This window comes from Staurois parvus, unplaced genomic scaffold, assembly GCF_062004578.1.
Source record: "Staurois parvus isolate SC_StPar_1 unplaced genomic scaffold, SC_StPar_1.0 ptg000758l, whole genome shotgun sequence".
In the NCBI taxonomy this organism is placed as follows: Eukaryota; Metazoa; Chordata; class Amphibia; order Anura; family Ranidae; genus Staurois; species Staurois parvus.
Window position 1 is genome coordinate 139,465 of NW_028318554.1, and position 22,923 is coordinate 162,387.

General features: G+C 44.5%; 1 protein-coding gene across 2 annotated transcripts in view; it reads left to right on the plus strand.

Moving 5' to 3' along the window:
• CASP2 (caspase 2) overlaps positions 1 to 21,472 on the plus strand; it is a 90,278-nt gene extending 68,806 nt beyond the window's left edge. For both annotated transcript variants that reach the window (XM_089654355.1, XM_089654354.1), the window contains exons 9-11: positions 6,128 to 6,274; positions 8,780 to 8,889; positions 11,208 to 21,472. In XM_089654355.1, coding sequence (XP_089510481.1) covers positions 6,128 to 6,274; positions 8,780 to 8,889; positions 11,208 to 11,342 — 392 coding nt within the window. In that variant the 3' untranslated portion in view covers positions 11,343 to 21,472. The remainder of the gene's footprint in view (positions 1 to 6,127; positions 6,275 to 8,779; positions 8,890 to 11,207) is intronic.
• Positions 21,473 to 22,923: the final 1,451 nt, after the last annotated feature.

The window sequence follows — 22,923 nt, forward strand, 5'->3', positions numbered from 1 at the left end:
TGCCCTAGACCTAAAAGCAAGCAAAAGGCCACATCTGGCCTCCAGGGCCACAGTTTGGAGACCACTACCCTAGGTCTAAAAGCAAGCAAAAGGCCACATCTGGCCTCCAGGGCCACAGTTTGGAGACCACTGCCCTAGGTCTAAAAGAAAGCAAAAGGCCACATCTGGCCTCCGGGGCCACAGTTTGGAAACCACTGCCCTAGGCCTAAAAGCAAGCAAAAGGCCACATCTGGCCTCCGGGGCCACAGTTTGGAGACCAATGCCCTAGGTCTTAGCCAGAGCAGAGAAATAGAGCGCTTGCTACCCTCATGGCCGGGGGCTTGAACAGCAAATAATTAAGTAACGTAAACTTTTTAACCCTTTCGCAGCCAGAGCCGGTTTTTGCACACACGTTTACAAATTCATTTTAGCCTGAGGATTACACAAAACCCCCAAAACATTATCTAAAAGCAGACACCTAGAGCAGTGATGGCGAACCTATGGCACGCGTGCCGCAATGGGTACGCAGAGCCCTCTCTGTTGGCATGCAAACCAAGTCGCTCCAGCAGCCGAGCATTGGATAGCAGTGCACATGGAGGCCATGTGCATGCTTGGAAAGGAGTAGCGGTGCCAGGCCATGACGTCACAAGCCACGACTCATTAGCCGTGACTTGTCCGAGCTTTTGCATGGCCGGTCAGTGCGCTGCCAAAGGATATGTATATTGGACTGGCTGTGAGTTTTGTTACATTCATTTTTATTAACACAAGATTTTAGCTTGTGCTTGCGATCAGTGGAACTTTGCCCCTTGTGCTGGTGGTCAGTGGAACTTTGGCCCCTTGTGCTGGTGGTCAATGGAACTTTGCCCCCTTGTGCTGGTGGTCAGTGGAACTTTGGCCCCTTGTGCTGGTGGTCAATGGAACTTTGCCCCCTTGTGCTGGTGGTCAGTGGAACTTTGCCCCTTTGTGCTGGTGGTCAGTGGAACTTTGCCCCTTTGTGCTGGGGGTCAGTGGAACTTTGCTCCCTTGTGCTGGTGGTCAGTGGAACTTTGCCCCTTTGTGCTGGGGGTCAGTGGAACATTGCCCCTCTGTGCTGGTGGTCAGTGGAACTTTGCTCCCTTCTGCTGGTGGTCAGTGGAACTTTGCCCCCTTGTGCTGGTGGTCAGTGGAACTTTGCTCCCTTGTGCTGGTGGTCAGTGGAACTTTGCCCCCTTGTGCTGGTGGTCAGTGGAACTTTGCCCCCTTGTGCTGGTGGTCAGTGGAACTTTGCTCCCTTGTGCTGGTGGTCAGTGGAACTTTGCCCCCTTGTGCTGGTGGTCAGTGGAAGCTCTGTTATTGTGTTTTTCTTTTAGGACAAAAGATGTTAATGTACAGTTGTGACCAAAATTATTCAACCCCCAATGCTGTAAAGGGGTTTAGGGACTATAGTGTACATTTGGAATTGTATTCAGAATCAAATCCTACAAGGACGTTGTAACTACCCAAATGCAACTAAAATGACATCAATTGTTTATGTAATACAGTAGTAAATGGTTCTTATGTGGTTTCTTCATTGCCACAATTATTCAACCCCTTAAAGACTACCACTCTGAAGAACAGAGGTTCATACAGGTGCTTTCCATCAGGTATTGAAAACACCTGTGGATGTCACCGAGCAGCAATCAAGCATAATAAGCACCAATTAGGCAGCTTTAAAATGACTGTGATACTCAGCTCCTTCTAGACATTTACTGGTGTGGTTACAAACATGGTGAAGGCAAGAGAATGGTCCAGGAAGACAAGAGAAGAGGTGATTTCTCTTCACAGGAAGGGCAATGGCTATAAGAAGATTGCAAAGATGTTAAACATACCAAGAGACACCTTAGGAAGCATCATTCGCAAATTCAAGGCAAAGGGCACTGTTGAAACGCTACCTGGTCGTGGCAGAAAGAAGATGCTGACTTCGACTGCTGTGCGCTACCTGAAGCGTAGAGTGGAGAGAAGTCCCCGTGTGACTGCTGAGGAACTGAGAAAAGATTTGTCAGATGTGGGTACAGAAGTTTCAGCCCAGACAATAAGACGCACACTGCGTAATGAAGGCCTCCGTGCCAGAACTCCCAGGCGTACCCCCTTGCTGTCTCCAAAGAATAAGAAGAGTCGACTGCAGTATGCCAAAAGCCATGTGGACAAACCACAAAAGTTGTGGGATAGTGTTCTGTGGACTGATGAAACAAAATTAGAACTGTTTGGGCCCATGGATCAACGCTATGTTTGGAGGAGGAAGAACAAGGCCTATGATGAAAAGAACACCTTGCCTACTGTGAAGCATGGTGGAGGGTCAATCATGCTTTGGGGCTGTTTTGCTTCTGCAGGTACAGGGAAGCTTCAGCGTGTGCAAGGTACCATGAATTCTCTTCAGTACCAGGAGATATTGGATGGAAACGTGATGCAGTCCGTCACACACCTGAGGCTTGGGAGACGTTGGACCTTTCAACAGGACAATGATCCCAAGCATACCTCCAAGTCCACTAGAGCATGGTTGCAGAGGAAAGGCTGGAACATTTTGGAGTGGCCATCGCAGTCACCAGACTTAAATCCGATTGAGAACCTCTGGTGGGACTTAAAGAAAGCAGTTGCAGTGCGCAAGCCTAAGAATGTGACTGAACTGGAGGCCTTTGCCCATGAAGAATGGGCGAAGATACCCGTAGATCGCTGCAAGACACTTGTGTCAAGCTATGCTTCACGTTTAAAAGCTGTTATAACTGTAAAAGGATGCTGTACTAAGTACTAAGATTGAATGTCACTTGGGGGTTGAATAAAACTGATAATGCTGTGAGCACAGAAAAGACATTTGTGGTTATTTCATTATAACTGTTATGTTATATTTGTCTGACCTACAAGTGCCTCTTTAATGTAAATGTAAGCAAGATGACTGAATGATCAAAAGCAATGTCAAACTGGCCAAAACACTCAATTTCAGTGGGGGTTGAATAATTTTGGTCACAACTGTATGAGTTGTTTTTTCTAAACTACAACCTCAGTATTCAGGTTTAATTGCACTTGTGATAAATAAGTGGGTTTTGGGTCGCAGTTTGGGCACTCGGTGTCTAAGAGGTTCTCCATCACTGCCGTAGGGAATAAAATAGTGGTAGGTCCAATTGTTTTATGTCACACGATATTACTGCAAAGGTCTAGGAAATGCAAAATTTCAGTAAAAAACACGCTAAAGTGAATTTTAGGGCAAACCAACGCAATAAATTACCCACATTTTTGGTAAAATATAAAAGACGAGGTTGCGCTGAGTAAAAAAATACTCAACATGCCAAACCATAAATTTGTGTGCAGCTATGAAATGGCAGCAAACTTCAGTGCCCTATATTTTCTATAGGTGACGCTGCAAAAGCCCCTTATAGGTCATCAGTTCAGCGTTACGGAGGAGCGGTGTGCGCGGCGATATGTAATATGTGTATCACACTCGATGTTTTCACGCATTGGCGCCCTGATGTGTGTGTTTACGTTCGTATTTGCGTATACTTTTTTTTGGGCGGGGGAGGGGGTGTTATGTGCTTGGGTGTAACTTTTATTTTTTTGCAGTAAAAAAAATATATTTTTTTTACCTAACTTTTTTTCTCATCACAAATGGGACACTAAGTTCCCTATGTGATGATTTTTAGGTGGCAGGTTCTCTCTTTTGAGACATGCAGGGACTAAAAGACCCACTTCTGTGCTATCTCATTCTTTCCCAGAATCATTTCTGTACAAGTCTTGGCTGATAAATACCCAGATACCAAGTATGCTACAGGCTCTGTCCATATCAATGATTGCAAATAGATGGAGATCCCCTGTCTTTTCAGTAGAAACTGCAAAAATCTAGTGTCATGGTGGTCTGTGAGATAAATAAAACTGTTTTTAGAGAATATGTAAACCCAACATTTCATATTCCTGATCCGTGCCTGCTGTACCCTGTACTTGTGTGAAAAAATATCCTGTTTTATTTGCATTACTTCCTTTGTGTGAAATCCCTGGTGTACCTACCAGTCCCTCTGCTTTCCTTTTAAAAACTGACCATGGTAGGCATGAGAGCACAGCATGGTCAGTTTTCTAGCTGTGCTTAGAACTCAGCCTGCTCTCCTCCAATGATCAGACTTCTAATGGCAGGTCACCCCCTCCCACCTCTGTATGCAGCTGATAACACAGGGTATGTGATCACTTGCAAAAAAGGGGGAAAAAAAGGTTTTTATAATGTTTTTATTTGTATACACAAATGTTTTGCCTTTGATTTCTATTTTAAACTGAATGGGTTGTTTTACAAGGTGGGGGCCCACGTGTACTTTAATGATTCTAGAAAAACATTCTACAAATGATGATAACCATGGATTAGTTGCTGTGATATGCCAGGTTTGACAGTGAAGCAGTGTTGACTGTAAAGGTGGTAAACAAGCACCCCCCTCCTTTCCTGTACCCACTTCCTCTCTCTTCTTCCTCTCCCCTTTCACATCTCTTCCGTCTTCCCGCTTCGCTCTTTCCTTTCAACTTTCCTCCTCTGCCTTCTTTCTCCATTTTCCTAATCATTTCTCTCTTCTTCTCCTTCCTCTCCCCCTCTCAGCATCTCCTCCTGCTCTCTTCTCACATCCCTTTCTCCATGTCTATCTCCTACCTCTCTCACCTATTCTCATCTCCCATTCTTGCTTCTTCCCTCTTTTTTTATCCTTTCTTCTTTACTACTTAATTTCTCATCTCAACTCCCTAATCCAGGGGTGCATAACCGATGGCCCTCAGGCCACATGTGGCCCGCAAAGCCCTCTGATTTGGCTCCAGGGGCGGACTGACCATTCGAGCACTCGGGCACTGCCTGAGGGCCCGGGGTCAGTAAGGGGCCCCATGAGATGCCCCTGGTACCTTTCATTGGCTTTTTCATAGGCTTTTTTGGGTGTGGGCGAGGACATCGGGGCCCCATGATCCTCTATTGCCCGGGGGCCCCGTGAGTTGTCATTCCGCCCGTTTGGCTCACAACCTCAGATCAGGGAATCGCATACCCTGGGTCGGCAACCCCTTGGTCACGTTATGGTCTTGCCAACCTGCCATCCTAGAGCATCAGAGTGCATCGAGCTAGCACCAGCAGCTGAGGAAGCAGGCGACCGTGGAGGGAGCAGGAACCGTATAAGCCGATGCTTCCTCTGTAGCGCCAGCTCCTGTCCCAGGCGGAGTGATACCAAGTGCACTTGCGCCTTTCTAGCAGCCTGGAGAGTGATGCCAGCAGAAGCTGAAAGAGGAAAAGAAGGTCAGTGTATTGCACATCACTGCGCTTTTGCAACGGGCATATTAGCACCTATAAAAGTAATGACTGTTAGGCTGCTTCCACACTGACCTGCGGGTTAGCTGCACTGTGCCATAGACTTCTGTTATATCCTGAAAGTGTACCACACCCACAAGACATAATAGAAGTGTATGGCAAAGTGCAGCTAACCTGCAGAAAGCCGCAGGTGCTCTGCTTTGCACCCGCAATGTGGACAAACCGCAGTGCATCAATGTGAAAGCAGCATAATAGGGGGCTCAGGGCAGTAAGGGCTCGTTTACAATCCTGGTTTGGGGGAAGCCATAGTTGAGATGTGTTTACTACACACCCCAACCACTGGTGTAGCATCAGGGGTCGCAATGGCGATCCCACCCCATGCTCCAGAGGGCCCGTGCGGCCTCCCTGTCACATCCTGTTTTACACTTGGACAGGAGGGGGCGGTAAATACAGGAGCTGATCCTCTCCGTTTTCCCCCTGCAACTGCTGAAAGTCATCTTTTCTCCCTCCCACTGCAGGAGGAAAATGTTCATTATGCTATTCAAAATAAAAAAAACTAAGTTTGGAACCATTTCATTTTATTGTGGCCCGTCACCAAACCACGTAAGTGGCCTTCGGCCTTCGGTATAGCACCCCTGACTTAATTCCTCTCCTCTACTCTTACCTCCTCTTCTACCACTCTACTCTTCTTTCTTTCCTTTCTCAATCCCTTCTTTTGTTTCCTTTATTTTTCTTCCATGAGTTTCTTGGTTCTTAAACCCTTTAGGGGTATTGAATTGTTCTAGTCAAATATCTTGTCAAAAAACAACTTTGGACCTAAAGCTCGGGTTCCTTTCACAGCCGTTTGCAACCCTTTTTTTTTTCTTCTTTGTCCTGCAGTTGAGGCAGACCGAGGAGTTGACCAGAGAGATGGGAGAGACCAGACTGCTTCTCCAAGCTGTGAACAGAGCGATGCAGGAAGGGAAACTGGCAAAGTCCGCCTGCCCACCCAGTCTGATATGATCTGTGCCTATGCCTGTCTGAAGGGTGGGTGTGAAATGCAGAAGTCTGTATAAAGTGTATCTCTAGCTTTGTCACAACTGAGACACTCTACAATGGGGAAGGAAAGAACAGAGTTCATATATGATACATTCCGTAAAGTCCATTCATTCCAAAAGTCAAATGTTAAAAGCAAACAAAATCTTTTGAACGATATTTGAATGTTTTGAGAATTTTTGTACAAATTTTCCAATAATTGTTGCCTGAAATTCTATCCATCTGTGGCCAGCTTAAAAGGTTGCTGTAGTGAGTGACATTGCTTGTGAATAGCAGGTTCTATGTGAGCAGCCTTAGGCTGATCAACATTCGTCCCCTTGAGCAGGAACCAGACAAAGTTAGATCCATGTATGGCCATTCCTGTTCATGAGAAGTTGATCTATCGATTGCCTTTTCATGAACAAGCTTGTTGGAAAATTTCTGCTCAATCAGAGTTTGCAGCCAATGGGCAGCAGCGCTGATCAGGGTATTCTGATGCCCGAATACAATGAAGCAGCAGGGAGGACTTCCCCATCCACCTCAAATGTGTGGATGGGGAAATCAGCTCAGTTTTTTTTTTGTGTTCAGCCGGCCAATTGAAAAAACTGAGTAATGTATGGGCAGCTTTAGAAGTCTGAGAACCAGCAAACACAAATGCTCCTGCACTTGGGGATGGACTCGATGGACATAAGGAATGTCCTGGAACATGCACACCTTTCTGCCCTCAAATGGACCGGGGAAATCCAAATATACTGAATGAGGAAAGAAAAAACAGAGGGCGCACAGGCCTAGTGCATTACCATAAAAAATGTTTAATAAAAAATAAAGTATGTGTTGTGCTCACAAACAACGATATAGTCAAGACACATCATAAAGAACAGCTGGGTCAACACCGCGCTGAGTAACAGTCCGTAATAGGGAGTATAGACATCCAAAAGGCTGACGCGTTTCGAGGACTTGCCTCTTCCTCAGAGCCCGCCAATTGAAAAAAACTAAGTAATGTATGGGCAGCTTTAGAAGTCTACCTGTGGTTTGTGACAACTAACAAATAGAGCTGTGTTGTTTAAACCTTCTGAGTTGTATGTTGTCCGAGGCATTCACCACAATTACATTGAAAACAAATCTTAACCTAGAACAGGGATAGGCAGCCTAAGTCACATGTGCCAGGATGGGCGCGCAATGTCATTTTCAGTGGCAACTGGAAGATGGATATACGCAGGCTCAGATTGGCCGACTGAAAGACCCAAGGATCCTCTGGTGGCCCCTGCTTCCTGCAAACACAGCTTCACTGCCATAGGCTGCAATTAATAACTCATTAGGCCATCAATTAAAACCCAGGCATGCTCCTCTTCACCTTCAGCCTATCCACCTCCATGACATTTCAGAAAGGGTGCCAGTGATGTTCAGCGGTTCCTTTCCACCTCCAATTACCAGCATGGGCCCGTCTGTGGTCCCATACAATATGTGAAGACACCCACCTCTTCCCTTTACTGAAACCTTCAGCTGTGGCAAGTATGAATGTAAAACCCCTTTTTCCATGATGGTGCTTGAATTGGGGTTGATTTGAGGTCTGAAGGTGCAGGAATTGGGGCTGACCTGTGGTTTTGCTCACTGGCACACCAGTTGCTTGTAAATTGACACTTAGGGGTTTATTTACTAAAGCTGGAGAGTGCAAAATCAGACTCACTTCTGCATAGAAACCAATCAGCTTCCAGGTTTCATTGCCAAAGCTTCATTGAACAAGCTGAGGTTAGAAGCTGATTGGTTTCTATGCAGAAGGGAGTCTGATTTTGGACTCTCCAGCTTTAGTAAATAAACCCCTTAATGTGAAAAATGTTGGTGATCCCTGCTCTAGAGGTACCCGGAGGCAGTCATTGCCAGTCCCCTTCTTATGTTGCCAGTCGTCTGGTTAGTACACTGACCAGCTGGGATCAGTAGGGTTTGTCACTGACCTGGAACACGTATGCATAGTTGTAAAATTAGACATCCTATTTATTTATTTATTTCAGGTACTTGTATAGCACCATCAATAGCACTTTACATATATATTGTACAATCACATCAGTCCCTAACCCTCAAGGGGCGTACAATCTAAGGTCCCTAACCCTCAAGGGGCGTACAATCTAAGGTCCCTAACCCTCAAGGGGCGTACAATCTAAGGTCCCTAACCCTCAAGGGGTGTACAATCTAAGGTCCCTAACTCACATTCATACATACACATACTAGGGCCAATTTAGACAGGATTCAATTAACCTACCAGCATGTCTTTTGAGTGTGGGAAGAAACCGGAGTACCCGGAGGAAAACCACGCAGGCACAATTTTGTATGTTTATTCCAGGTAAGGGACATAAACTATTGAAGCAAGGGGGTGAACATGACATCCCGGAAACGTTCAGGATTAGAAATCGCAATAGCAGCTTCCATGCCTGTCTCAGGAAAGGTTTCCTTTACCTGTGGATAAGTAGTTGTAGTTCATGTCTATAAGTAGTTCACATCTTTTCCTTCGATCTATTTCAGGTACTGTATCGCTTCGTAACACAAAACGTGGCTCATGGTTCATACAGGATCTCACTGAGGTGTTTTCCAAGCACGCTAAGGACACACATGTAGCTGACATGCTTGTAAAGGTAAGCCTAGATGTGACTACATTATGAATTCCATATCATTTCCTGAAATCTATATGAGGGTCCAAGCACACTGGGCTTAAAAAAAGCTGCTTCTACAGGCGTTTTGTGTTTTGCCCATAGATTGTTCTCCTGTGTGTGCCCATGCACATTAGGACGTTTAAATGCATATTTTAGGCTCAGCGTTTAGAGGCAGAAAAAAAAAAAACTTTCTGGTTGGCGTTTTTGAGAGGAGTTTTCTGGCAGAAAAAATTGCTAAACACTCCTAGATGCATGTACTGTACAAAAACGCTCTATATGGGCATTTGTTTCTGCCAAGGGAACTGGTGTCTTTTTAAGCCCAGTGTGCATGGAGCCTTAATATGAAATTCCAACAATCTTCTCATCTGTATTTGAGCTAAAAGTAGGAGTGCCAGTGCTGTCAAGATTTTTCTTCTACATTGCATAGTGGTGCCATGCTAACATGTTTCAGGCTCTGGTGGCTGCATGGGAGGTATTTAGGCAAACCTCCATGAAAAGGCAGGCATAAGAAACTCCTTCCCAGTGGTACATGGCTTAACCTCCCTGGCGGTATTCCCGAGTGTAGCTCGGGGTAAAGTTTCAGTACCAAAAGCGGTAACACCGAGCTACACTCGGGCTTACCATGCGGCGCTGCATAGGGAGTCCCTGCAGCACTTACCTTGTCCTTCGCTCCCGCGTTGTGTCCCCTGCAGCATCCCCGGCCATCTCCTCCGGCCGATGCCGGCATCCGGCTCCTGTGTTCCGGTCCCTGTGACGTCGGGACATACGGGCGCCCCCGCCGCCGGCGGGAAATTTTAAAATTTAACAAAAATCTCATTTTTTTCAAAACGATTTTACATAGTAAAACATTGCTGTTTCAACCCATTTCACATACATTTTGTCCCGAGTGCTTTGTCCTGTCCCCTGTCTGCATTTTGTCTGTTCTTTCTGCCTAGAAACTTAGAAAAATCCATGGCGTCCAAAAAGTGTCCCTTTAGGTCAAAATCAGTTTTAGATCAGCTAGAGGACAGCGATAGTAAATCAGAACCACTTGCAGAATTGAGTGATAATGATTTGTGGGGGAAATTCCTCATCAGACACTGAAAACGATTTTGCGACTGAGCTCAGCGATGTGCGAACTTGGCGCTATATTTCAAATTTCAGTGTTTTTGGTTTGATTATATTATTGAATTAAATGTATTATTATTATATTATTATTTTTTATGATTATTTATTAAATTATAATTTATGATTTTGTGTTTCAAATTTTATCCTACCCGGGATGTTTACTAGACTCTTGTTCGGACAGATTTCAGTGAGTTATTCCTAAATATTACAGCCTACAATAAAAAAAACTACATTTTTCCATGCAAAATAATGGTACCGCTTTCAGCACCACAAATCTGAAATAATCATACCGCCAGGGAGGTTAATTGAAGTTAAAATTAGGAGTGGGGGCTTAGATGATATACAGTGAAGGAAATGTGTATTCGCTCCCCTGCTGATTTTGAATGTTTGCCCACTCACAAAGAAATGATCGGTCTAAAAATTGAATGTTCTTTGTATTGTAACACTGAGAGACAGAATAGAAACAAAAAATTCAGCAGAAATGCATGTCTAACAAATGATGACTGATTTGCATGTTCATGAGGGTAATAAGTATTTGATCCCCTATCATTCAGCAGGATTTCTGGCTACCAGGTGTCTTTCATACAGGTAACAAGCTGAGATTGGAAGCAGTCTCTTAAAGGGAGTGCTGCTAATCTCATTTTGTTACCTGTATAAAACACACCTGTCCACAGGAGTGATCAAACAATCAGATTCCAAACTCTCCACCATGGCAAAGACCAAAGAGCTGTCCAAGGATGTCAGGGACAAGATTGTAGACCTACACAAGGCTGGACTGGACTGGGCTGCATCATTTGTTAGAAATGCATTTCTTTTGAATTGTTTGTTGCTATTCTGTCTCTCAGTGGTACAATACACCGAACATTCGATTTTTAGACTGATCATTTCTTTGTGAGTGGGCGAATATTCACAATCAGCAGGGGATCAAATACTTATTTCCTTCACTGTAGGAAGCTGCAGAGCAGAAATTTGTAAATCCTGGCGCCATCCTTTGGTTAATAAGTGCAGCGGGGGTGCGAATCGTTAGTGTAGCTGAATAGAGTTGCAAACATTTTGGATTTAAAACAATTCAAGCTGTAACTTCAAGTTCAGTTATTTTAGCTGCCTATTTAGCTCTCAGCTGTTTGGCTTGAGTTCCGCTTCGAATCGAGTGTCATGTACTCTAATAGGATCGTACCATTTTTCTCCCACAGGTCAATGCGTGCATTAAGAAACGGGAGGGCCACGCTCCAGGGACCGAGTTTGACCGCTGCAAAGAGATGTCAGAGTATTGCAGCACGCTGTGCAAGGACCTCTACCTGTTCCCGGGTGTCTCAGACCGACTCTAGCCAGCACTTAGTTTTCCATTTGGAAAGGAAGAAGCTTTATTTTATTATTGACTCTTTCCAAGTCTTCCAACTTTGTACTGTCCATGCACCACTTTTGCACGCTTTTCTTGCTACTATGGTATTATTGAGATGAAACGGGAGGTGCCGTCCTCAGAGACTTTGTTCTACTACAGCTGTCCGGTAGATACAGCGATGCTTTGCTTCAGAGCCAAGTAGGCCATGCACCTGAGCCTGCTGACAGCTCACTTCCCAGGCTCTGTTTTGTTTCTTAATTTTGTACAGATAAAGTTTATTTATAAAGGTAAGGAACACGCTGCTCCCAAGCCCCAGATCTAGGCCCATCCCATGTGCCACAGACTGCACAAATCCAAAGGAAAAAAAATCAGCTACACTCCGAAAAAAAAAATTCAAACGCTGTCAAATGATGTTTTATATCAGCTGATGCTGATGGTTATTCATCCATCTGGGACCTCCTTCCCTGTCAAGGTTAGGCGTAATCATAGGTTTACCCTGGTTTCACATACATGTAGTGCGGTATATCGCATGTAATTCGCACAGGAACCGCACCGCATTCCTGTGCAAATCACATGCGATTTGTGTGCGATTTGTATGGCTCTATTCGCACCAAAAAGGTGCAGGACCCTTTTTTTTGGTCTGCACTAGAATCGGATCGCATGGGCATTCACACCCGGGGCGGACTGACCATTTGGAAACTCGGGCACTGCCCGAGGGCCCGGGGTCAGTAGGGGGCCCCATGAGATGCTCTGGTACCTTTTTTGAGTTTGGGCAAGGACACGGGCCCCATGATCCCCTATTGCCCGGGGGCCCCATGAGTTGTCAGTCCGCCCCTGTTCACACCTATGCAATCCGATTGTGCACATCGCACCGCGTTTTGCGAACTGATTTCAGGGTGTTATTAACTTAACATACACGCCCGCAGCGGTTCGCATGAACTTGGTGCGATTCTGATGCGGTGTGGAATTCGCACTGAAAACGCTGCAAATTCCGCGCCGGTGTGAACCAGGGCTAAATATGAAGCCGCAGCTGTTTATCTGAGTGATGATCTGTTTATCTGAGGAATTGATGCTCTTTAAGCCTCCGTTCACATCTGGGCGTTTTGTATCGTTTCTGCCCACGATCCCAAAACCATGTGCAAAAATGACATCGCACCACATATGTTCAGGTGCCATTCATTTTCAGTGCCACCTAAAATGTGCTTCAGTTGTGCCGTGATTGTCACACGATAAATCGCATCGCGCAAAGGCTGTCGACCGAAAAAGGAGCAGGATCTTTGCTTGATGCAGTTTGCACGATTTATCATGATAGAATCGTACCACGTTTTAGATGCCATTGAAAGTGAATGGCACCTGAGCACATGTGGTGTTGTTTGTCAGATTGCACAGTGTTTTGAGTATGTGTGAACGGAGATGCGAACGGAGCCCAAAGCTGTTGCTAAAAAAAAAGCTTTTAGGTGAACATGTGAGTAAGAAAATAGCGGTTCCCCTCGCTGACTTTTCATATTGATGTTTTGGATGATGTAGGCTTCAGGCTATCATCCTAATACTGCCTATTAAGGTAGAACTATAGGCAAAACCTTTTTTTTCCATTTTGGATAGAATAAGGAAGGGTTATATCCTCTGTCAAATTTTTTTATGCCGTCTGTGGTCCATTGGGGAGATTTCACTTCCTGTCCCATAGCCAAATATGGAAGCGAGCGGAAATCTGTGTAAATTAAAGGAATCCCTTGCCTGACCCCCCCCCCCCCCCCCTTCCCCAGGTCACCAGAACTAGTGTTCCCATTGGAAGATCTATTCCTGTTCTGGGGACACCCCAAAATTTAGGATTTTCTTTCAGTTTCAGTAAAAATGATAAACAAGACAAATTGAGAGGATGAATCCCCACAACGGGGCACAGGCAGCAGTAAAAACATGAAAGGGGTTCTATCCCCTCTCCACTTTGCCTTTGGTTGTACTTTAAGTCTCTGCTTAAACACAAGTATGCAGGACTGGAATGTTGATTTCTCTGTATAACTTGTTCCAGGTCAGCGACTCACTATAGAGTAATGCAAGAGAACAGCCATGGAGCCTTCTCCTTCACAAATTAGCAGGAGGATCTCTGACATTTCTGACCTAACAGATTGATATAATCGATATAATTTATTTTAAATTAGCTTTATTTTATACTTTTAACTTATTTTATGTTCAAATCCACATCTATCAAAGACACCACATATGGAAACCCCCGATGTAATGATGAGCAGCCTTCCTCAAGGGTTGGATGGTATTTAATTTATACACAGAAAAGGTCAGGTTTGTAGGATTGTTATTGGAAGTGCGGTTGATTGTGTGAGCGCAGGTATGTTTCTATAGCGATAGCTGGGAAACAGTTTTTGACATGTTGGTGGCTATAACAGACATTGGGGGAGATTTACTAAAACTGAGGCCCTCTGGTGCAGCTGTGCATGGCAGCCAATCAGCTTCTAACTTCTTGTTCAATTAAGTTTTGACAGTAAAAGCTGATTGGTTTCTATACAGAGCTGCCCCAGATTTTGCACCTTGCAGTTTTAGTAAATAATCCCTATTACTGGTTGGATTTGTTTGATAAGTTCAAAGGGCAACTTCACCTTTAGTGAATTTTATCTTTTAATAAACCCTCCCACCCCCTGATTGCAGCCTTCCAGGGACAATAAAAAGCTGAACTGCAAGATTTTTGTAAACAAAATACCCTTACCCCCGGTTCACATATCCGCGTTCCTGCGGGCCGCGTTTTGCATGGGCAGGAGAGCCCATTCATTTGAATGGACTCCCGTGCCCGGACACGTAGGGAAGAAGTCCCTGCACTCCCTCTGAATACGCAGCCCGCACGGGAACCTCGGTTCCCAGTACGGTTGCGATGTTCTGCGCGGGCGGCGTGCCGTTAGAATTAAGGGCACCCACGGGTCTGCATTCTTCTGTGTGGGTGGTGCGGCTGCACGGATTTTTGTGGCACCACCCGCACATGTGTGAACCTAGCCTTACAGTGAACACCCCATCCACAGTGCAAAGGTTAATTACTCGTTAAGTCGAGGGGTAGAGGAATAGGCTATGAAACCTTATTCGTCGCTTCACCATGCCGTGCAGCCGTTCCTCACAAAGCCTCTTCTCTTCGGCGCTCCAACTGGTGGTCGCACTGTGACATCATGGCATAAAATGCGGGGCCAATAGGGCCAACCCAGTGCGGGGGAATTTACTGAAACGGGTGAGTGCAAAATCTGGTGCAGCTCTGCATATAAACCAATCGGCTTCCAGGTTTTATTGCCAAAGCCTAATTGAACAAGTTGAAGTCAGAAGCTGATTGGCTCCCATGCACAGCTGCAGCAGATTCTGAAAGCTACAGTTTTGGTAAATCTTCCCCCGAGTTTGGAGAGAGGAGGAGAGTGCCGGCTGCTGTGGAGTGAAGAACAATAGTATTTTTCTTTATGAAAGAAAATCTCGGAGTTAACCTTGCTGTCAAATCCTGCAATCTTGGCTCTGGCATGGTGCCAACCCCTCTTTATACCGCACGTGCACACTCAGCCCTATTTATTCCAATGGGTAAGCCATTCTCCTAGGGACCACTAACTACAGTTTACTCGTAGAAATGATTGGGGCCTCACCAGGGATGCACAGTATGAAGAGAAACTGCCTGGGACCTGGAGAGATCAATGCATCGGGCTAAAGGTAAATGTAACCCCAAGTAAACTCGGGGGGGGGGGGGGGGGGATTGAGGGATTTATTAAAGGGCAACTTCGATAAAGGTAGACATTTTTTACCTTCGTTTAATTGATTAATGCTATCAGTTGGCTTATACATACCCTCATGTTGTGTAGATTTCTTTATGCGTTTTATACCTGCAGCTCCCTGTCCCCAGGTTGTATTATTTCTGGTATCCCAGCATACCACCCCTCTGTTCTTGGGGTCTTGTGGTATGGATGGAGCCATCACTATATATACAAGGTGAGATAATTTAATTCCCAGAATGGACGGTAAAAAATATTTTCTTACCTATACACTAGCGGCTGTTGCCACCTTCAAAACAGTCCCCTTGTGAAGTGATGCACTTTTCTAGACGACTGTGCCACTGCCGGGAACATCCCTGTATTCACTTTCCGGAGTGCTAAGCGGTATCTTTGTTGCGGTGCGCTGGATGTCGGAAATGGCGAAAACTAAAGGGGTGGTAAGTCAGGGGAATAAGGTGGTTGGAATGATTTTTGGGCCAGAAACTTGTGAATACATAACGCATTCAGTGCAGGAGCATTGTCATGTGGAGAATCCACTTGTCAGGTCATAGTTCTGGTCTTTTCCTTTAAGACAGATTCCCGTAAATACATTTGCATCTGTCCTTTGCACTTTTGGCTGCCCAATTCTTGCGTCATCATGGACTTTAACTGCCTACACCATTCATGAACACTTGTATTCTTCAGGGCTGTGGAGTCGGTAGATAAATGTTCCGACTCCTCAGTTTTTTGTACTTCTGACTCCTCTGTATTAATATGCGAATGTATTTTATACATTCCTTGAAGGAAAGAAAGGCAACATACATGTCATTACCACAGGACTACTGGCTGGGAAGCCAACAGTCTGCTGTATTGAACATTTTAAGCAAAAGACAAACACAATGAAAACAACAAAGTTTTATTAATTTTTTTTTATTAATTAATCAAGTGGCTGGATAGTAGCAGCAGGCATAAACATCAGGAACAGGAACTTTACCAGTCCAAAAATACAAACCACATTATTTGGTTGTTTTAGAACAAAAACAAAGCTTATCTATATGAACCAAAAACAAAATCTGTAAAACCTAGAAATGGTTTATATTAATCTTGAAATGTAGTTATAGGCTTAGCAAATGCAAATCAATTCAATGTAGAGTTCTAAGGAAGAGAAGCTTCTTCACGGTCACTTAACGTGTTCGTTTTGCGGTTACGTGAGGCACTGCATGCATTGGTCTTTATTCTTACAGTAGAGAAGTCATTAATTATAACTTTTTGTGAATTGGGACATTTAAACTTGCTTTTTTTAAAATTCCAATCTAAATTTAATCGGAGTCGGAGCATTGTTTGCCGACTCCGACTCCAGGTACCCAAAATTTCCTCCGACTCCACAGCCCTGGTATTCTTCATGGGATGTTCCCCATAAGCATGTTGAAACAGAACTTTTGTTTCACTCGCACTTTTGCCAATTTTCACACCAAATTTTGGGGTTAATCCGCTGCTCCAGATCCGGGTCACTCGTTTTCTGTCAACAGCACAACGCACACACGTGTTATTTCTCTTACTACTCTGTAAAGACCGAGTCCACTGGTCCGTGACCCAGACGAGTGCAAGCTAGAACCTGTCAGAACACGCATGAGTGTGAACGGCTGTGGGACTCACCATCATTCTGGGAATTTAATAGTCACACCTCGTAAAATAGGAATTTGATGTCTCTTCCCTATCCCCTCCTATTAATAGTTCACATAGTAGCCGAAAGTTCATTTATAGTTGAGAATGATTGCTGGTAGATTTTACAATTTATTATTTTTATGTTTAGAAGGAAGGACATGCTTTTCTGATGTCTTCCTTACTGAGGTCTAAAGCGGGGTACCCACAGGTATTTTTCTAGTGGTTGCAAAATGCCTCCAGTGTTTTCCAGGCATTCAGAAGGTTTCATTAGCACTTACATGTTCCCTAAATGCTTTACAAATGTTCTTGAACCTGTTAAATGTTGCATTGTTACACTACTAGTTTCAGTGGGAATATGATCGTGGGTGAAGGGAATTTCTCTGACTTGTTCTGAAACCCAGGGAGAACTAAAATGAAAGAATTTGAGCCACACAGTGAAAGGAGTCCAGCGAGCAGTAATGCTGATCTTTGTTCTCTTGAGTCCTCATGCACACGGGACGTTTTTACAGCGGCTGTTTTTGGCTTTTGATGTTTTTTTTCTACAGCTAGTAAACCCCCCAGCATGTTATCCTGTGTACATACACACATAGACTGGAATCAATGTTTTTAGGCAGGGATATTTTCTGGCTGGAAAAAAAACAAAACTACTGGGTTTCTAGAGGAGTTTTTTTAGCTGTAAAAACGCTCTAACGCTGAAAAACGCAGCAAAATGCAGTAAAACGCCGCAAACCGGAATTTTTGGACGTTTTTTTTTTACCAGTTTTTGTAGCTGCTGGCTTTTATTTTTTTTTAGGTGGAACTCCGCTTTAACCTCTTGGCGCCGGCCGAATGCAAATGTGCAGCCTCCCGGTGTCTGGGCCTAGACGCCGATCGGCCGCACATTTGTGTTCTATTAAAAGAAAACATATGTGCTGAGAGCGCGCGCTCCCAGCACACATGTCCGATACTCACGGAAAGGTCCCGATCTCCTCTTTCAATCAGGACCTTTCCCGATCATGTGACGACCTGTCACGGCGGTCACATGACTCTAAACCCCGCCCCGCCTCCCGGCTTCTGAAACCCTTAAAGGGCCGTGAGGCGCTGGTGCCAAGGGGTTAAGCTTTGGCAATAAAACCTGGAAGCTGATTGGTTCCTATGCAGAGCTGCACCAGATTTTGCACTCTCCAGTTTTAGTAAATACCCCTCATAGTATAACTACTGTCAATGGTTTAGATGGCTTATGCTTTTGCTTATTTGAATGGACTGACTTACCTTTTGTATTAATCTGTTTTCTACATTTACTGTATGAGATGTCCTTGATCCTGCTGCAATCATCAGAGGAGATGATATCAGACATCTACATTCCATTTCCAGTCCAGAAATACACCCAACAGGTCATGTTTTCAGGATTTTTTTTTAAAGCGTCTTCATAACTGGTTGAGCATCTTTTTTTAAAAAGCCCAACTGATATAGAAAAGAATGAATCCCTGTCATACTGCCTGTGCTGACTCGCTTTATGTGTACGGTCTAATAAATCTGAACCTTACACCTGTCTAGATTGTTGGCTGTCTGGTCCCCCCAGCCTGCGGTGGCTCTGGACTCTACATTGCTGCTTTCAAAACTCTATACACCTCTCCAGGTTGGTCCACTTCTCTCTAACCCCAAAACACAGGTGCTGGTCCGGATCGTACTGTAGAACATTAACAGATAGCAGGTGGATGACCACACTGTTATTGCTAAGATCCATTCGTTTATTAAAAAAAAAAAAAAAAAAAAAAAGGCCAAATAGCATAACACAGTATTGACGTGTTTCGTGGCAAGGGGCATGAAAGTGCATCAGAACTTGTTTTTGCTGTGTGTTATGCTATTTGGACTTTTTTTTTATTTTTTTCAATAAACTTAATTGCTATTTTGTCTTGTATTGGCCAGCAGGTAGAGGGGACCAGACACCCAAAACTCCTAGAAGTGTGACTGATACAAAGTTTTATCAGGCTGTATTGCTTATTAGGACATCGAAAATCAATGGCAGGACAAGTACTACCGTATTTTTCGCCGTATAAGACGCACTTTTTCTTCCCCAAAACTGGGGGGGAAATGTCAGTGCGTCTTATAAGGCGAATATGGAGCGGCCGGTCCGGTATTTCCACCGCGGCCGTGTCAGAATACCGGGCCGGCCACTCAGCTCTGCAGCGGGACCTTACCTGTTCCTCTATCCAGCGGTGCGCTGTCTTCCCGGCTTCTGTAGTGTGGGCACTGGGCATGACAGCCGGGTGCCCAGTGCGCATGCGCGAGAAGCGGTGCGCTTTGTGAATGGTAAGGCGATACCTGGGACACATGACAGATCCCAGAAGCCGCCGGACCAATCACAAGGCGCAAGTGCTTCTCGCTCATGCACACTGGGCGCCCGGCTGTCATGTCGAGCGCCATTACAGAAGCCGGGAAGACAGCGCGCGGCTGGATCGAGGAACAGGTAAGATCGGGTACCTGTCAAATTCAGGTACCCGCTCCCCACCTCCCCAAAGGTCAGCAGTCATCCCTGTGCTGCCCGCAGTCTCTGGTCATCCCTGTGCTGCCCGCAGTCTCTGGTCATCCCTGTGCTGCCCGCAGTCTCTGGTCATCCCTGTGCTGTCCGCAGTCTCTGGTCATCCCTGTACTGTCCGCAGTCTCTGGTCATCCCTGTGCTGTCCGCAGTCTCTGGTCATCTCCTGTACTGTGTCTGCAGTCCATTAGTAAAGAATTTTTTTTTTCCTGTTTTCTGCCTCTAAAACCTAGGTGCGTCTTATGGGCAGGTGCGTCTTATATGGCGAAAAATACGGTAACCCTTTTCTTTATAGGCTGGGATTATTAAAAAAACAAAAAATAGCAACAGTCACTTTAAATGAAGCCTTCACTTTTGTAAATAATGTATATAATACATGTATTCATGTAACTCAGGTTCCACTCATACCATTTTATAAATTAATATTCTTAGAAATTCCTTTTCATTTCCGTCTGCAGCCAGCCATGTATAATTTCTATGACTGTCAGCAGATACCTATTTCTCATCCTTGCTACAGCAGAACTCGGTTTATAAATGGGGTTATTAGAATCCTCATCCCCCTGCTCCTGCAATTAGCCCGCTGCCTCTCCCTGATATTAGCATCAAGCCTTGTAGAAACCTCCTGGACGAATAGTAGGTTCACACCTATGCGGGTTGTGTTTGAGACGTTTCTGCACTGTGTTTTTGACGCGTAGATTTAAAATGAAAAACGCGGCAAAAGCGCAATACATGCTTTTCTGCAGCGTTTCCATTGAAGTCTATAGAAACAAAAACTCAACTTTTTGTGTTCAAAAAAGTCCCTGAACCTTTCCAAAAAATGCACCGGGTGGGTTAAAACGCGGAGATGTGAATCTGTGTCATAGAAAATGTTAAATGGACTGTACTGCGTTTTTGCAAAATACAAAACGCTGCAGAAAACACTTAGGTGTGAACCTAGGGTGAGATGGGAACATCTGGCCCTGATCAAGCAGCACTTAGGACATCCCAAAGCGTGCTTAACCCCTTGGCGCCGGCACCTCCCGGCCCTGATCCTGCTCTTCTCCTCTGGCTGCATGGAGAAGAGCAGGATCTGGCGGAGGAGATCTATCCTCCTCTCTCTAATGTTGTCTGCTGAGACAAGGTGGAGTCAAGGGAGTGTGACAGCTGCAGGAGAGGTCTGAGGGTCAGATAAAATGGCCTGGAGGGCTGGATTTGGCCCTCGGGCCTTGTGTTTGACACCTGTGCTTTAAGGCATGCTAAAGTAGCATCTCTGCCAATATGTGGGTCCTTTATAAAGGGTCCAGCATTGCCAGCTCCAGTATTTCTGTCTGCTGCACACAATGGAGAAGATTTACAAAAACTGGAGAGGGCAAAAGCTGTGCATGGTAACCAATCGGCTTCTAACGTCAGCTTGTTCAGTTAAGCTTTGGCAATAAAACCTGATTGGTTTCTATGCAGAGCTTCACCAGATTTTGCACTCTCCGGCTTTAGTAAATCAACCCCCCATACGTCACCCCTACCTTGCTGCCCTAGGTGTCTCATCTGCAGTTAGGTACTTGTAGAACTGAATGCAGAGAGTTTGCAGTGCTTTTATTAATTTCAGTAAAGGCAGATTTTCTCGTTTAATACTTTCCTTTAGAAAGACTTCTGCAGATGAAAGTTCTGTAGGAAAGTTTTTTTTCTGTTTCCTTAACAACCTTGGAGTCTGACATGAACCACAGGAGTCAGCAATTACCACCCCGGGGGATTTCTTTATAAATTGACCTGTTGGGTGTATTTCAGACCTGTAGATGAGAAGATCCAGAGACGTTTCACAGGCAAGTCCTATGAGCCAGCTTCCTGTGCATCAAAGCTGTATTCCTGCATAGTGTTCGCAAATTCTACAGCCGTTCATTGTGCAGCAACCCATCTGAAGAGCACCTGTCACATTCCTTTAAAGAGCCCTAAGAACTGATCTTTCAGTGTTTAATGGAGTGATTTTCTTCTGGATGGCCACATTTCAGAGACAATGGCCTAATAAACACCTCGATGTTTCCTGAACATTCCAAACTGCCAGTGCTTCGGGTATCTTGTGTGGCCCTTTCCATATGTCTATCTCAGGTCTTTCTCGCTTTAGTCACTGCCGCATTCCGTATTGTTTTATACTATGCCAAAAGACTAAAATGAATATCTTTCCGTTGTTAAAAAAAAAAAAAAGCAATATGTTCTTTGAATAAAAGCTTTTGTATGGAACTACTGTGTTGTTAAAATTATTTTTTTTCTCTAATAATTTCTAATTTGAACTTTGCTGTCTTTAGAACACATCAGAGCAAGGATCTAGACCTGAACATAAGCCAGAAGAGTCACGCTTTTCTTACTTCATCCTTTTTAATGTAAAGTAAAGGAAAAGGTAAAATCGTAGTGTAAAATGTCACCATAATGCCTGCAGGTGTGGGCGGAGTTGGGAACCTTGTGCAGGAGTTTAGTATTGGAGTTATTGTAAAGCTGGCGATACACTAGTATAATGTTTCTCAAACTTTTTTTCAGTCAAGGCACCCTTTAACATCTCCACAATTTCAGGCACCCCATTTCTCAAATGTAAAAAAATGTATTTGTTTTACATAATGCAGCAATCCACATATGTATGGGCAGCACAGTGACTATGGGCAGCACAGTGGCTAAATGGTTAGCACTTCCGCCTGGCAGTACTAGGGTCGTTGTTTCAAATTCCAGCCACGGCACCACCTGCCTGGAGTTTGCATGTTCTCCCTGTGCCTGCGTGGGTTTCCTCCAGGTACTCCGGTTTCCTCCCACACTCCAAAGACATGCTGGTAGGTTAATTGGATCCTGTCTAAATTGTCCCTAGTATGTGTATGTATGAATGTGAGTTAGGGACCTTAGATTGTACGCCCCTTGAGGGTTAGGCACTGATGTGAATGTACAATATATATATGTAAAGCGCTGCGTAAATTGACGGCGCTATAAAAGTACCTATGATAAATAATAAATAAATGTAGAAATCCCGACATTAGTGTGTTTATCCACTTGCTGACTCGCCACAATATATTTACTGTGGCAGGGTGGTACCTACAGGCATAATCACGTATATGTTCGTGATTGTGCCTGCATGGACCTAGGAAGGCTCGCAGAGCTCCTGCCCCCTGTGACCAGTTTCCCTCCCCCGCCCCCCAAGATACAGAGAATTGCAACTCATTGTACAGGGCCTACTTGTGAGCTGTGATTGGCCCACAGCTATCACATGGTACCCCCAGGCCAATCACAGCACCCTGTACCATGTGATTAGCTGTAGCCAATCACAGATCACTAGTAATCACAGCTGTCATGAATGAAACCCATTCATAACAGTTCAGAGCATTGCTGGTAAAATTATCTTCATTGTATCAGCAAAATATACAGAAAAAAAAAATCCCTGACCACCCCCCAGAGTAGTACAGTGTTACTTTGGTAACACTGAACTATTCTGATGAAACTAAAAATTGGAAAACTTTTTTTACAAAAATATTTAAAAAATTTAATTTAAAAAAATACATTTTTTTTAACATGCTGTCACCAGTCATCAGTCATATGATGACACTGCACTGCACTATTGACAATATGTAAAAAATATATATATATATAATGTCATTTTCCAATAAAATGTGACAAAAAATTACAACTTTAAAAAACTTGCCAATGCTCTTTCT